The 12,979-nt window shown below is 40.9% G+C and overlaps 1 protein-coding gene across 1 annotated transcript in view; it reads right to left on the bottom strand.

Moving 5' to 3' along the window:
- The window catches only part of cdk6 (cyclin dependent kinase 6), a 36,973-nt gene extending 35,510 nt beyond the window's left edge, over positions 1–1,463 (bottom strand). The window contains exons 1-2 of the mRNA XM_069177007.1: positions 1,268–1,463; positions 77–427 (exon numbers count right to left, since the gene is read on the bottom strand). Coding sequence (XP_069033108.1) covers positions 77–300 — 224 coding nt within the window. The 5' untranslated portion in view covers positions 301–427; positions 1,268–1,463. The remainder of the gene's footprint in view (positions 1–76; positions 428–1,267) is intronic.
- Positions 1,464–12,979: the final 11,516 nt, after the last annotated feature.

The raw sequence follows: 12,979 nt of genomic DNA, 5'->3' as shown, positions 1-12,979 counted from the left end.
AGGCCCTCTCTCCTTAACACACACAAACACACACATAGCAGGCAGACTACCTACCCACCTCTGCCCCTTCACTTACCTGACAACATTGGGGTGCTCGAAGGCTTCAAGCTGCCTCAGTACCGCCACCTCCCGGATAGTGGAGAGGGGCATTCCTTCTTCCTCCGTCTGGACACGAACTCTTTTTAGGGCTACAAAGCGTCCCCCGTTCTTCAAATCTCTCGCCTTGTACACTTTCCCGTAGGCTCCTTCTCCAATCTCGGCCACAGGCTCATATTGAGGACCAATACTTTCTTTGTCCATTTTTGCAGATTTTCTTTTCCTCGGTCTCTTGGTGAAAATATTGCGGGGGAATCCCGGCGAGGGTAACGAGCCAGAGCTTTTTTCTCACAAAGGCATATTCACAGAAAAAAGTTGGCACATGCAATGCCTAGATGACAGGGAGACACAGATGGAGGAAGACACCATCTTTGTCAAATTTGGTCACAGAGTACTCCAGGTAGGCAATAACAGGACTGTCATCATGTTTTATTCCGACTATCAAAAGAGCACAGCTGCGTCCCAACTTCCACTCCTCCTCTCCTATTACGCATTGCTCGTCCTCCTACCTCTAACACAAAGTAATGTCAAATAATTCAAAATAACCACATTCAGCTCCGTTTTAATTTAACTTTGCATTAAAAATGTTGCCTCGCGCATTAAAAAAAAAAAAAAAATTAAAAAAAAAAAAAATTCACTACGTGCAACATTAAAGTAATGTTGATGTGAGGTGTACAGGACATAAAGGCAAGATAATATAAAGAGAACACGCAAAAGGAGAGCACAAACCTTACAGAGCAGGCTGTTTTCTGTTAGCAAAATGCTGAACTACCTACTTTCTCTGTCCTGTTTTAACAAGAGTTTCTGTTTCAGGAGACGCAAACTTAGCGAGCACGTGGCTGCATTGTCTGAACTTCCTACAGCAACAGTCCATTTAAAACACTGTAAAACTCGCTTCCCAAGCCTGCAAATCGTTATAAATGCGTAGAACAATTCATTAGCCGAGTTTTAAGGGTGTTTTCATTAGCTTGGACCGCTTCCTCTAATTTTTTTCCAATTTAATTGTGCGCGTTGACTCAAATTCTACCTAATAAAAAGAAACGCTCGTGTCACTGCTTGAAATGTTATGGGGTCGTAAATCAACATTTCTAGCCTCGTTTTCCAGGTTTTTTTTGTTGTTTTTTTTTGTATCAAATTATGCACAAACATGCCCACTTATTTCAGCATTTACCTTGTTTTGTGTTGTCAGTAAAATCTCGTAACGTCGGCATGCCCGATAAAATGCTGAGGAGGCTCTCGCGTCTCCGATAAAAACTCCTCTGTCAAACGCATCCCTGGCCGCTGTCCTCCATGCGGGGGCCACACAGGTAGTTGACGGTACAGACTCTAACCCCCCATCCCCTCAGACTGCACCAGCCCAGGCAGAGACACTCAAACGGGGGAGGAGGAGGAGGAGGAGGCGGAGGAGGAGGAGGGCTGTATGAAAACTCGCGCACACACTCTCACTGCAACTGTGTCTGTGTGTGTGTGTGTGGTGGTGGGGGGGTATGAGAAGGGGGTGTAGTTGTGAGGGGGGGGGGGGTCATAGGACAAAGGCAAACGCGTGATATAGCCCTCCAAAACCACGCTCTTCTTTGGATTTTCTCCTTTCTTTTCTTCCATATATCCGCAGATAGGCCCTATGCAACTGCAGCCCCGCTCGCCTGTGTGAGCTCCGTCTCTGCCTGGCTTTCCCACGCCGGCTGAATGTGGCCTGACCCCCTTCAGAGAGGTTTGACACGGAGCGGGGACATTTCCGCATTCCTCCCCGACTACAAAGGCACACCGCCTCCTTTTTGCTCTCCCTCGGCCTCCTTGGTGCTTTACCATTCATAGTACTCTCCGCGGGTTTTGTCTCCCGTGTCAAAACTAGGAGCACCGCAGGGATCGGGGAGGGGAGAGAGGAGGTTTATTGGATGGACGGCCACACTATCTATCTCCCTCAAACCATTGAGGAACTCCTGCAGAAACAATGCGCCAGCGGGAATGCAGTGTGACGAGCTCGCCCTAGATGCTCCTGAGGGGTCAGGTTCAAGGCCCGGAGGCTTGATCTGTGACAGGGGGGACTCCTCTGTTCGGGTGGTCGTTTGCAAGGCTCCATGTCTCACAACAAGTGCCACTGGCGAACACTGATTTTTAAAAACAAGTAAGTCGAAGTGCTGAGCATCATCTCATCGTCTCCTGACGTCACCAGGATATAGCTCTGATTTCCTGCAAATTTCACCTCTCTTTTGTCACTGCAAAAGATGGAAAATTCTGACTTTTTTTTTCAGGTTTTTAACATAATTTATTTATAACTTTAGAATCATAATTATGCCAAAGGAAGTATAAAATTAGATTTCTGTAGAAAATCTTAGCATGTTTGAGGTTTTCATGAATTGACAGTGCTATTTATTTCATCTTGCAGTTATTGATAATAAATTCCCTGATAACCAGCAAGTAAAGGCCTATGCGTATTTTGTATGCAAGTTATAAGTTATTTCATTTGAACATGAACAGCTGTTAAAATGTGTGGCCTTTATTAACTTAATTTTATATTTTTTATAGGCCCAGTCTAACATTTATTTTTCTTTTCTTTTGTTTGTCGGGTTCATTTCTGTTTAGAATTCTAATTATATGTGTAGATATTTAAAAATGTTGCCTTAAAGGCTTGTCAAACTCTAACATAAAGTTTTTATTTCACTTTTTCCTCTTTCTTGCTGGACACGGTTTAGACATGACAAGACTTGATGTCAGACTATTCCAATGAATAGCCAATTACAGGCGTGTAACCAAGCCCCATTATCAGAACTTCATTGGAAGGTGTGTATCAGAGACACACAGAAGATCAGAAGAAGGTCATTCCCCCCGGTGCTACGATGTTCATGCAAACTTGTCTTCCATGCTGCTCGTAGAATCCACTCATTTCCACTCAAAAGGTAAACCTTGGGGGGATAATGACATGGAAGTATCTGTGGCAGTCGCCCCTGCCCAACTTTATAGGCAACCCCAAATTTAGACCATTTACATCACAAAACGCACAATGCAGACAATGTGTCCCAGACCAATTACTGTAAATGGGGACATTTACATTTTTTCATCATCATTGTTCATGTGAAATCAGCTCTGAGAGCCATCGCCAAGAGTGAATACATCAGCAAACTTCCCATACATCGGCTGGAGAACAAACCAATTAGATCAGTTGTATGCAGTATAGAGATGAGACACACAAACCTCAAACAGTCACACACCCACATTATGAAATAGCATGACTATTTTTTTTTTTTTTTACTACATCCTGCAGCAGTCATTGATTCAGTATCTGATTCATAACCTTTTTTCCCCAGTTTCCACAGTCTGTGTTCGTCATGTGTTTGCCTTGATGAGGCTCATGCAGAGGGATCATTTGAGAAAATATCCAGAAACAGGATGGTCCAATTAAGAACATCCTGTTCTGGGAATAGTATGGTCAGATTATAATTTAGTGTTTAATCTTGTGCGTTTCTTGACCTTCTTGAAGTTGCAGCATGCACAATAGTACCATTTTACTTAAAGTTTGTTACTTTGAAATATGCACAAAAACTTAATACTTCCAATATTTTGGCCATTTAAATTGACTTTAACCCAATGTCATTTAAGCGCCAAATCTGTCCTTTAATCACAGTATTTAAACCTTATAATTCATAATTTATTCTTCTCTAGTTGCGTAAAAATTGTACTTTTATTTTGTAACTTAAACAACAGGCAGTCGCAGTGAACAAGACTTGAACTGAAACCCATTTATATTCATTTTCACACGCAAATTGTTGCTTAAGATGTGCTTATGTGGGTTGCATGATTTAAGGACATTTCTAACTTTACTGTTGAATAGTCATGTTTCTCTTTAATGTTGGTTTTCAGATACAAATAAAAGTTCCTACTTTAATTAGAAGTAAAACGTATTTAAATATATGCGGTAATGGAGTAAAAATGATTAGGTTATTAATACTGATGATAAATCTGTACACATTTTTTTTATTACTGTTGTTTCTGACTGTGTTGATGTTTGAATTTTAGTTCCTGTGTTTTTCACCTCCGGGGTCGTGGAGTTTTCTGTAACCTTAACAATTATTTGAAATATTTGATAATTTAATTGTTTTCAGAATCAAATAGCTGTCACATTTCAGACATCTATGAGCTGTTAACAGCTCCACCAAATTATGATTTTCCTTCTAAAATTCTCACATGGTTTAATTTCAGTAAATGTTCAAATGAGTTGATATCTAGGCAAAAATCAGAGGAGAAAAAAACTCTCCAAAAACTAAAAACAGATTTGTGAATCAGAACTTTGTTTGACAACCCCTCAGATTTATCTGCTGTCCCTGGATACAAAACGGGATATAAAGTAGTTCAAACCAGCTACAACTCCAGCAGCTACAACAGTAACATGCTGCTCACACACTGATGCTTCAATATTAACAATCTAATAATGTAATATATATATCAGTCAGAGGAACCAAACTACTTTTACTGTAATACTTTAACTACATTTTACTGCTAATACTTCTGTACTTTTACTTAAGCAGGATTTTTCACGCAGGACTTTTACCTGTAATTAAGTGTTTTTACATTGCTGTAATGGTACTTTTACTTCAAGTATCTAATACTAATACTTTACATTTACATACATTTCCACCAACTCCTGGTAAATTAGCTAAAAGCTTAAATATAGTCATTTGAAAAAGGCAATACTAAGAGAGCATAAACCAAAATAGGAATAATACAGCATATACAATTAAAACAGTTAGCTGAAAGACAATAAAACGCTCCACAGAAAATTACAGAATGAGTTGGTTGATAAGTTTCCCTGGGTAAATCCCAAGTAGCAACTATTAATAATATTATTACATATTTGGAGTTGATACATTGTTAATTAAAAATACTGATTTAAAGTAGCTGTTTCTTCCCTACACTATGTGAGGTGGCTTTTAGTTATATGTTTTGCATGTGGCTTTTTACAGTCATAATAAAAAACAGTAGAGAAAAGATAATTTATTCATTAAGAAACGTGACACACAGTTCGAGTCACCCAGAATATGATCTGAATCACAACCAGCTCACAATGTTCGACAATATGACGTCATCGCAGTGTCACGCATGTACCGAAGCGGATCATTTGAGACATAATATGCTCCGGCTCTCGAGCAGCCCAACAAAGAACACTTCAATCTCTCACTCTGACTCTGAGATGTGAAAGAGAATGCTTTATGAGTTTGAATGTGTTTGCCATTATGCCAGTGTGTGTTTGTGTGCGTCTGGGTGTGTGTGTGTGCGTGCGTGCGTGCACATGGCAGCTGCTGATCAGTCCAGCCAAGAGAGAATTACGGCCCTCCCGTGGGGGGGACGAGAGAGGCCAACAAGGGACAGGTGACTCCCAGTCTCTCCTTACACCCACCACCCACACACACTGTAGAGGATCCACACATACACAGAGGGAGAGCGAGAGATTGATTGTGGGCCTGTCTACCACATCCCACCTAAATGGAGGGGAATGTCCACGCCACAATGCATACAGTGATAATAAGCAAAAGTCTTCAGGCAGACATCTGTCACACCTGGGGAGGAAACTGATATCAGATGCCTTTTTAAGTCCCCAATCCCATTGTCTGGATTCACAAGCATCACTTAGTCTGCTGCGTTTCATGTGGGTCAGATCTCATCCAGCCATCTGCAGCTTAATATTTAAGTGACATTTTGAGTATGAGGACGGAGGCCACCGTAATGCCGGCAGACAATCCGACTCTGTTTTGTGTCTCTGACTTGATTTCTCTTTGATTCCTCTTTCTCGTCAAGCCACACTGAAGTCCAGAGTGTGTAGCGCAAGTAAGCCCCTTCTCTCCACTTTCCCTGTCCTCCTCTCCTCCCCGGCACCGGCCCCCAGACACAAGCCTCTTTCTGTTGGGGCATCGCCATGGCAACCCAGCCACTAACTTGAGGAGGCGACATAAAAACCTGCTCTTTTAGGGGACACAGGAACACCTGCCACCTCCAGCCGATGGGGAGGGCCAGGCTGGACGCACAGCCACGTGCAGACACACTCACATACAAATTCATGTGTTCGCAAACGCACGCACACACACACACACACACACACACACACACACACACATATCCACACAAACATAGACAGAGAGCTGGCGTGACATTCAAATGAGACCTCCAGCTAACATCTGCTCCCCTTTAAAAGCTATTTTATCGTCCAGGAACATCTCAGGTTGTCCGGTGGCTTTCTTGAATCATTATCTGGCAAGAAAACAAAACAAGGAAAGAGTAGAATGGAAACCAAAAATACATTTTTAATCTCATGATTATCAGATAAAAGACTTAAAAAAAAAAAAAATCTTAACAGCTCAGTCTTTTTTTACACCATCAGACAATTAATGAAAATGCTTCTAAATCCCTGAGAGACTATATGCACCTGCTCAACTGAGTTGCCAGCTTATCCATGCAGTAGCCACTGTACCTTTAACCTCATTGCATTAGTTAAACTGGACTATCCCTTGAACACACCCTGATTTCTTGGTAAAGTGTCTTAATGAAGGTATATAGCTTGAAATGTTAAAAAAAAATGTGGTAGTTTGCTTTCTTTTACAGTGTTAGATGAGAAGCCTTACACATCAACAAGTTGTAATACTACTGAGATTTACACACTATAACTATTCCTTTGCTGGGTGCTGGGTTTTCCGAGAGTTTTGTATTTGGGTAACTCTACTGAATAAACAGCAATTCTCTCAGAAGAAGAAAAATGTGTTTCCCAAAATGTCCACCTCATTTAGCTTTATATGCGTGGATACCTCCTGTTTCTAATGTCTCACAATTATTCACTTTCATCATGACTATATTAACCTTTTGAGCGAACAGCACACGTCAGTTTGTTGACAGCCACAATGCAGTTTGACAAGAAGACCAATTTGGCCCAGATCTGTTGCTTCTCCATTATAATAAATCAAGCTAATGCCGCTTTGTTGTGATTTTTCTCAAGGCCGATGTGTAAAACTTCATCAGACAGACAGCAATTTAAAGCTCCAGCAGGCCCCAATCAACAAGTGTCAGTTTGGGGTCAGCCGGCAAGCCGAGGCTTCCTGCGTCCTCCTGTCGCAGGCAGAATATTCTGGAGAGACTGTGGAGTGAACCTCTGGTGCCTGGCTGCTGTTCATTAAGAGTATTAATGATTAACTGACAGTGCTATTGTCCCCTCGAGCCCAGCTGTCCCTCCTCTGCCGTTGATCCACTCCTATGCCTCTGGGCCGCAAAACTGGCTCCATTCATGTGCTAAAGTGACAGCTGCTCCTCACATTCCACAGAAAATTAACTGCAGACACCGGAAAACAAGCTGGGGGCAAATAAATAACATTTGACAGATTTCTTTTGTCTTGTTTGTTAAAGGGATGGATTGGTGATTAAAGAGTGGATTGGAAGGATTATTTCAAGCCTGTGCGATAATAGATAAAGAAGCGGAAGATGTGGGTACAGATAATGTTTGCTGTGTTGCCACTTAGGCATTCAGTCGGGATGTGAAGCAAAAGAACTCAGCAACTTTACCGTTGTGATAAAAACTATAGACGAAGTGTCATGTGACCATTTGGAGGTGAAATTAGTAAAAATGCAGAATCAGGGTTAAAATGTAATCAAATCTAATTTAAATCCAAGAAGACATGAGCAAAACTCTGCTCTGTCTGTTTTTGAATTACCCAACTTATGCTTTACCTTTACTTAAGGATAGGCTTGTTAAGCAGTTCATTTTGCCGTTTATTTTGTACACTACAGTATCATATTGTCTTCCATTTTATTGGAATGCAATCAACACCTTTGCTATCATTGCTAAAGATTAACATATCATTTTATTGTCTTGACTATAATGAATAAATTAAGGTTGGTGTATTATTCCTGGACTTTGACTGGCCCTTTAGGAGATGCTGTTGGTGCCAAAAAAAAAAAGAAAAGAGGAAAGTATTATTTAAAAGCACTGATTTATAAGTGCAAGTTAAAATTTTAAGTGTACTTTGAGGTGATTGCGGAGCATTTGTCTTTAATTGTTTGTGTACTGGACATGATTTCAATTTGGGCTTCACTGCTTTAGTACAAATAAGAGGCATTTGTCTCAGTAAAAGAAACAAGACAGATGGAAAGAAACAAATTATCTGTGATGCAATGCATGCACATGTGCCATGCAACCTGTTGCATGTTTAAATCCCATTTTGGAGTATTTTGACCTCCTTCTCCATGAAAGGAAGAATATAATGAACAATATCAGTGGTTCAAAAGTGTATCATCTGTATTGTTTTACAACATCTGTCGATAAGAAATCAAAGTGACTTTATCTCACAGCGGCGAGGGCTTTAATTAGCCCTTCAAAAGCACCGCTGGAGTTTCACTGGCATCTGCCGCTCTTATACTGTGAAGGCGTGTTATTCTTTCACCTGGGAACAATTTTGCTGTCTTGTCTGTAATCAGCTGAGTGGTCACAGATACTGTATGTGTGCCTGCCGTGGGAGTTCAGTCCCGTGTTACGGAGGGGCACTTGGTCTTCCTGTCCCGTTTCCTGGTATTTGCACCAACACAGGTGGGATCTAATTACTGGTAACACAAAGGTTGTTTTCCAGATCACTTTCAATTAGAGGGTCTGGCAGACCTCTTTCTTTTCTTGTTCATGGTTTTGCACGAGTAAACACATACTTTACATTCCAGCTTGTGTTTCCTTGCATGTATATATACAAGGAACAAAATAGCAGACTCTCCTTACGCGACAAAGTAGCCTCGGCGTTATTACAGATGGGATAAGACTTAAATGATTAGTTTTGGTGATTATATTTGAGGCTGCAGTGAGCAGAGTTGCTGAGCAGTTCTCCTCGTATGCAGTCGCTGTGGGTGAGGGTCTAATTTCCAGCACTGTTCCTCTTTGCTAGTGCAGTTTTGCTGTATATGCAGTGTGTTGACACAAATTTTGAGACTTTTCCTCTTGCAGCATCGCACACATTTTTAAGTGTTTCATGACCGATACACCACATGCAACTTCAAGCAGCAAGTTGTCAAAGGTGAATGTAAGACCTCTGTTAGAACTGACTGCTCATTGGTTCAACATGATACGACTTATTTACGTCTGCATTTTAAGTGATTTAATGTAGTAGTTGTACAAATGTTTCAAACATTGAAAAAAGAATGTGATGAAATCAACTTGCAGAAATATTTAGAAACAGTTACAGTCTGTCTAAGGTACCGTCACCAGCTCTGAGGGACAAACAGAGATAGATGTTAGTCACACTACTGTCTCGGCAAAATGACCAATCAAAACATTACACAGACACTGTACCAAATTAAAGGAATAGTTCAACATACTGAGAAATACACATATTTTTGTTCTGTTGGAGAGTTAGATGAGAAGATTGATACCGTTCTAACATCTGTTTGTTTTTGCTACTGCCTGCAGGTGGTTAAAGTCTGGAAACAGTAGAAACCCTGTTCAAAGGTAAGAAAAGCAGCACATATAAAGTTTGATTAACACATTACATCTTGTTTCTCTCATTGGAAAAGTGACAAGTTGTGGTTTTATTGGGGTTACATCACAGACTATTTTTGGCTAGACATACTGGACTTAACATCAAAGTCTCCTTTAGCCTTAAAACGTCCAAGAATCACAAGAAAAGGGAAAATTTAATCACTGAATCACTAAAGTTTAAATTTCTCTAAAATGTCTTTGTAAAAATGCTGTGATTTTGTAAAATATTTCAGAAACAGTTATAAGTGTGCTGCAACAGTGGCCTTCTGCTAAGATGAGAAACAACATGACGTAATTGGTGGGAGTTGCTGACATGGACCCCCGTGTTGGTCGCTTTTGAACAGTCTGGACTCTAAAAAAAAAATCACACATAAAATGAAAAGCTCTCTTGAACCATCCCACTTTATGGACACAGGTTCCTGTAAAATGTTCTCTTTATGGATTCAAAACAACATGCCCTCCATTTCCCCCAGAACACCAGCAACAGTCACTCACTCACACAGGGGTCAGCTTGTTTTACTTCACACTTCGGGCTGATTACATCACCAGTGTGGGTGGTTATGGGTCTCACATCTGAATACCTTCAAACAAAGGATTGCCTCTATTTAAGATACTTTGGGGTTGATAGGTCCCATCCAGCTGCTCGTCCAGCCTTATCACCACATCTCTCTTTTGTGACGGGAACTATGTAATCTCATACCTTAAATACCTGCCAGTAAAAAAAACATTTCAGGGTGATACCTCCAGGGAGAGAGGGCCAGATGTTGGGCTTTGCAGCATGGGTGTGGGGCAGAGAGCATTATATTTAGATGGGGACCTGTACACTGGTACACATGAGCAGCCACCAGCTAGTTCATGTGTTGTGATGATAAACATCAGCACCTTCAATGGTAGGAAAAAGGGGGAATGAGTCAGTCTGTGTAAGTGCCAGAGGTGTGTATGTGTGTTTGGATGCTGATGTTTTGACTCTAATGGCAATTCCTAATTACAAAACTGTACTTTCAGGAAAAGTATATCATGGGCTTGTGTCTGACTTTATCACGTTTTCCTCTCAGGTTACTTGAGCTTCTTACTGAACCGGTGAAGCTGGTCAAATAAGGTTAATATGTACCGTCTTACCTTAAACTCGTGCGTGCATGGTGTTGTTTTCCCTTATCCTGCTCTAAGTGAAGAGGACAAGCACAGACCTGAGCAAAGGGAGTACTGACTTTCAGTCTGGGATCATGGTCTGTCTTCACAGCCAACAGTTTACTGCTGTAGAGAACATAGAAGTGGCTGTGTCCATTCAACTCAGTATGCATGCACGTGCACCCACCCACACAAAACAAGCACACACACACACACACACACACACACACACACACACACACACAAGTTTGGGTTGTGGCACGTGCGATGTAAACACCTATTTTTCATAGATGTGTGTGTCTGTCTTTAACCAGAAGCTGCTGGAGAATGAATTAAAGAGCAATGGAATAACTGTGCACTTTCACTTCTCTGGTTAGGTAAATATACACTTTGCAGTCCACAGACTTTTTCCTTAGTCATGTCTGGAGTAAACACTTCTCATATTTTAAAGTCTGTGCATCTGTTTTTCTTTACCTCTCAGCAGGACATACATCTAAAAAAAAAATGCCTGTTCAGAGAAAGATTATTCGATTTTTTTTTTTTATCTTTCTGAGGAGCTCTGGACTGAAGAACAGGAAACAAGATAATGACTGTGTGTGTACATGGGTGTCAACTATGTAAACATAACTGTTGAGGTAAGTTTTTAATCAGTGCTACACCTGCGATTGACAGATACCGTGTCACATGCAGTGAATGAGGATAAGTGTTTGAATTATATTTACAGTGTCTTTTGAATTAAGAGAGCAATTACTCAAGCAAGGTACTGCAGGGGAAAGTAGTGCACACACATACTGAATAAAAACGCTACTCTGTTCCTATAGATTTACATTGTGCTCTGTGCTGTGAGCATGTTTTGAGCACACAAAGCTGAGTGTTTGACTGGAAGCAGAAGAGGATCTGGGTTGCAGGCAGCAGGATTTGACATCGGCTTATTTCCTGTCATTGACTGCGGGTCACATGGTGAGTGAGTGCGTGGGCGCAAGATAGTGGAATGCGTTAAAGGGGTGAGGCCCTTGCCACCAGACACACAGTGACAGACGCACACAAATACACACATTCCTACATGCAACTAGAAACAAGCTACATTAATGGAGGACATACAAATGTGCAGCTTGCACAAGTATATCTACAGGTTTGCGTATAGACAGGTCAGGCATGTACAATGCAGAGGAAGCACACACGCATACACACTGACACACACGCATGCACGCACGCACGCACCGTTTTGACTGACTCAGGACAGAGAATGCTGAGGCAATCTTCAAGATTCACACTTGACTCAAACAGACGATCAGCTCATGAAGACAAGGTGCCACATAAGCAACAACAGTCAGACACAGAGAGATAGAAGGGTTCAACAGTGCAGCAGTAAAAAAAAAACCTCGTTCACATGCGAACATGAGGGGAAAACATGCGCCTGCATACACCCACACACATGCACGCACACACACTGTGTCCAACATTCTGTGTTTCCCACTGTTATAAATCTGAGTGAATGAAACTTTGTCATCCAATCACATCACTCACAAGCCATGCAGACATCCCCCCCCTTTTTTTTTTTCCTCCTCGCACTTAACCCCACTCTCTCTCTCTCTCTGCCTTTCTTTTGCTCTTTCAGCTAACATTTCCACATGTGCAGCCAAACAGTTTTTTATCCAATATGTGACATCCTCTTATCAACAGCCTCAAACTGAACGCCCCCTGCTTCTCGTTTTGTTTGCACAATAATTTCAGTCCTGGCTTTAACTCTTCTTTACTTGACTTGAATTGGAGCGATATATATATAGCCTATATATATATATATATATATATATATATATATATATACATATACACATATACATATGTACATATATATGTATATATATATATGCTTGCTGAATATATACATATATATGCTTGCTGAATATACAGTGGGTATGGAAAGTATTCAGACCCCTTTACATTTTTCACTGTTTCATTGCAGCCATTTGCTAAAATCAAAAAAGTTCATTTTATTTCTCATCAATGTACACTAAGCACCCCATGTTGACAGAAAAAAACAGAAATGTAGAAATTTGTGCAAATTTATTAAAAAAGAAAAACTGAAATATCACATGGTCATAAGTATTCAGACCCTTTGCTCAGTATTGAGTAGAAGCACCCTTTTGAGCTAGTACAGCCATGAGTCTTCTTGGGAATGATGCAACAAGCTTTTCACACCTGGATTTGGGGATCCTCTGCCATTCTTCCTTGCAGATCCTCTCCAGTTCCGTCAGGTTG

The sequence above is a fragment of the Embiotoca jacksoni genome, unplaced genomic scaffold (genome assembly GCF_022577435.1).
Source record: "Embiotoca jacksoni isolate LCO1_2020_lvr unplaced genomic scaffold, fEmbJac1.0.p SCAF_7, whole genome shotgun sequence".
Lineage (NCBI taxonomy): Eukaryota > Metazoa > Chordata > Actinopteri > Embiotocidae > Embiotoca > Embiotoca jacksoni.
The sequence above is the reverse complement of the archived record's forward strand: the minus strand, read 5'-3'. Positions and strand labels throughout refer to the sequence as shown.